Source organism: Alligator sinensis, unplaced genomic scaffold, assembly GCF_000455745.1.
Source record: "Alligator sinensis unplaced genomic scaffold, ASM45574v1 scaffold939_1, whole genome shotgun sequence".
In the NCBI taxonomy this organism is placed as follows: Eukaryota; Metazoa; Chordata; order Crocodylia; family Alligatoridae; genus Alligator; species Alligator sinensis.
Genome location: NW_005841995.1, coordinates 2,727,052 through 2,728,796, shown reverse-complemented (window position 1 = coordinate 2,728,796; position 1,745 = coordinate 2,727,052). Strand labels below are relative to the sequence as shown.

Here is a 1,745-nt window from a genome sequence, read left to right as displayed (position 1 = left end):
AGCCTCCGCAAGAGAAGGTTGAGAGGTGACCTTGTGGCTGCCTATAAGTTCATCACGGGGGCACAGAAGGGAATTGGTGAGGCTTTACTCACCAAGGTGCCCCTGGGGGTTACAAGAAAAAATGGCCACAAGCTAGCAGAGAGCAGATTTAGACTGGACATTAGGAAGAACTTCTTCACAGTTCGAGTGGCCAAGGTCTGGAACGGGCTCCCAAGGGAGGTGGTGCTCTCCCCTACCCTGGGGGTCTTCAAGAGGAGGTTAGATAGGCATCTAGCTGGGGTCATCTAAACCCAGTACTCTTTCCTGCCTATGCAGGGGGTCGGACTCGATGATCTATTGAGGTCCCTTCTGACCCTAACATCTATGAATCTATGATATAATGTATAAAAGGAGGCCTATGGTATTGTCAACTGCATTGAATAATACTTGAAATAAGGTGACTTGGCAACAAGCAAATAAGCAGTACCTGCGATGTGTCTTTTTCAGTAGTTTTGCTCTTCTTTCCCTGATCTTGCTCTGTGTCTTCACAATCCTCTCCAATGTCTTCAGTAACTAATCGTTTTCTAACTTGAACATTTCTCACTTTTGATTCTGAGAGTTCCCTGCTGTTTTTTTCTTTCCCTCTTGTTTCTCTGCAACCTTGGAACAAGCATAAAAGTAATTTCAATACTTTAACTTCCTGCAATGAATTTTATTTATTTTTATTACAATCTCCAAGATGACAAATCTTGGCCCCATTAAAAATTTGGAGCTTTCAGTTAAGTTGCAGGTTGCTGAGCTGTGTGTCCTGGCCTAATCAAGTAACTACTTTGTCTATCCACATTTTGACCAACCATTTTAACTGAATATACATTTTTCATCTCCTGACCACCTTGTGAGAATATTAATCAGATATTCAGAACATTAAGCTCTGTGAATAAATATTAGAGGGAGGTTGTCACAAACCCCACCAACACTAGGTGGGAAGAGGCTCATGGAGCGTCATACAGATTTTCTTGTATTTATTTCATTGATAGAGCACGTGTAATCTCGTTGAGAAGCCCATGTTATGCTGTATTAATTTATGTTACTATTAATCATTATATATACAGAGAGCGTAACATAATCTACACATCTTTATGATTCTGGATATGGTTTAGTCAAGGAAATGGAGACGGTGCAACTGATAAATCTCTTTTGCTATTGTGCCACTAGGACAAGAAGATTTGCCACTCCCGCATACACAGAAAGAAAAATTAATGGGTGGGTAAGCCAAGGCATTGCTTGCCTGTAATGGGGAAATCAATTCCTTTATTGCAAAGGCATCTGAGAGAAATGGCCCAGCAGCTAGAGCAGAGGTTCCCAAACTTTTTCTTATTGAATACCCCCTTCCACATTTACCAGCTGCCCGTGTACCCCTACCAGCATAGGCTTTATATTTTAACCCCCTAAGCACCAATTATTATAATAATGACAGTTAAATCCACCATTACACAATTGCTCCCATACACCCCCATAGATGCCTTGCATACCTCCAGGGGTACACGTACCATTTTGGGAACCCATGACCTACAGGGATGCCAGGTGTCCCAGGGAGACACATTTTTGAAGAATTCTGGTGACTCGTGAGCAATCTGAATAATGCTGATGATCAAGACTGCTTTGGAAGTTTTTAAAAGTCCAGCTGTGATAGAATCATGGTCTTTGGATTTTCCCAGGCTCGCTCAGGATTCCAGGTCCCCGGCCATCAGGGCTGGTAGATATCA

General features: G+C 42.3%; 1 protein-coding gene across 4 annotated transcripts in view; it reads right to left on the bottom strand.

Annotated features, from left to right (window-relative positions):
- Positions 1-1,745, bottom strand: part of APLF (aprataxin and PNKP like factor) — a 90,188-nt gene that overhangs the window by 42,676 nt on the left and 45,767 nt on the right. For all 4 annotated transcript variants that reach the window (XM_006021488.3, XM_025201451.1, XM_014518900.2 and 1 more), the window contains one exon: positions 467-639. In XM_006021488.3, coding sequence (XP_006021550.1) covers positions 467-639 — 173 coding nt within the window. The remainder of the gene's footprint in view (positions 1-466; positions 640-1,745) is intronic.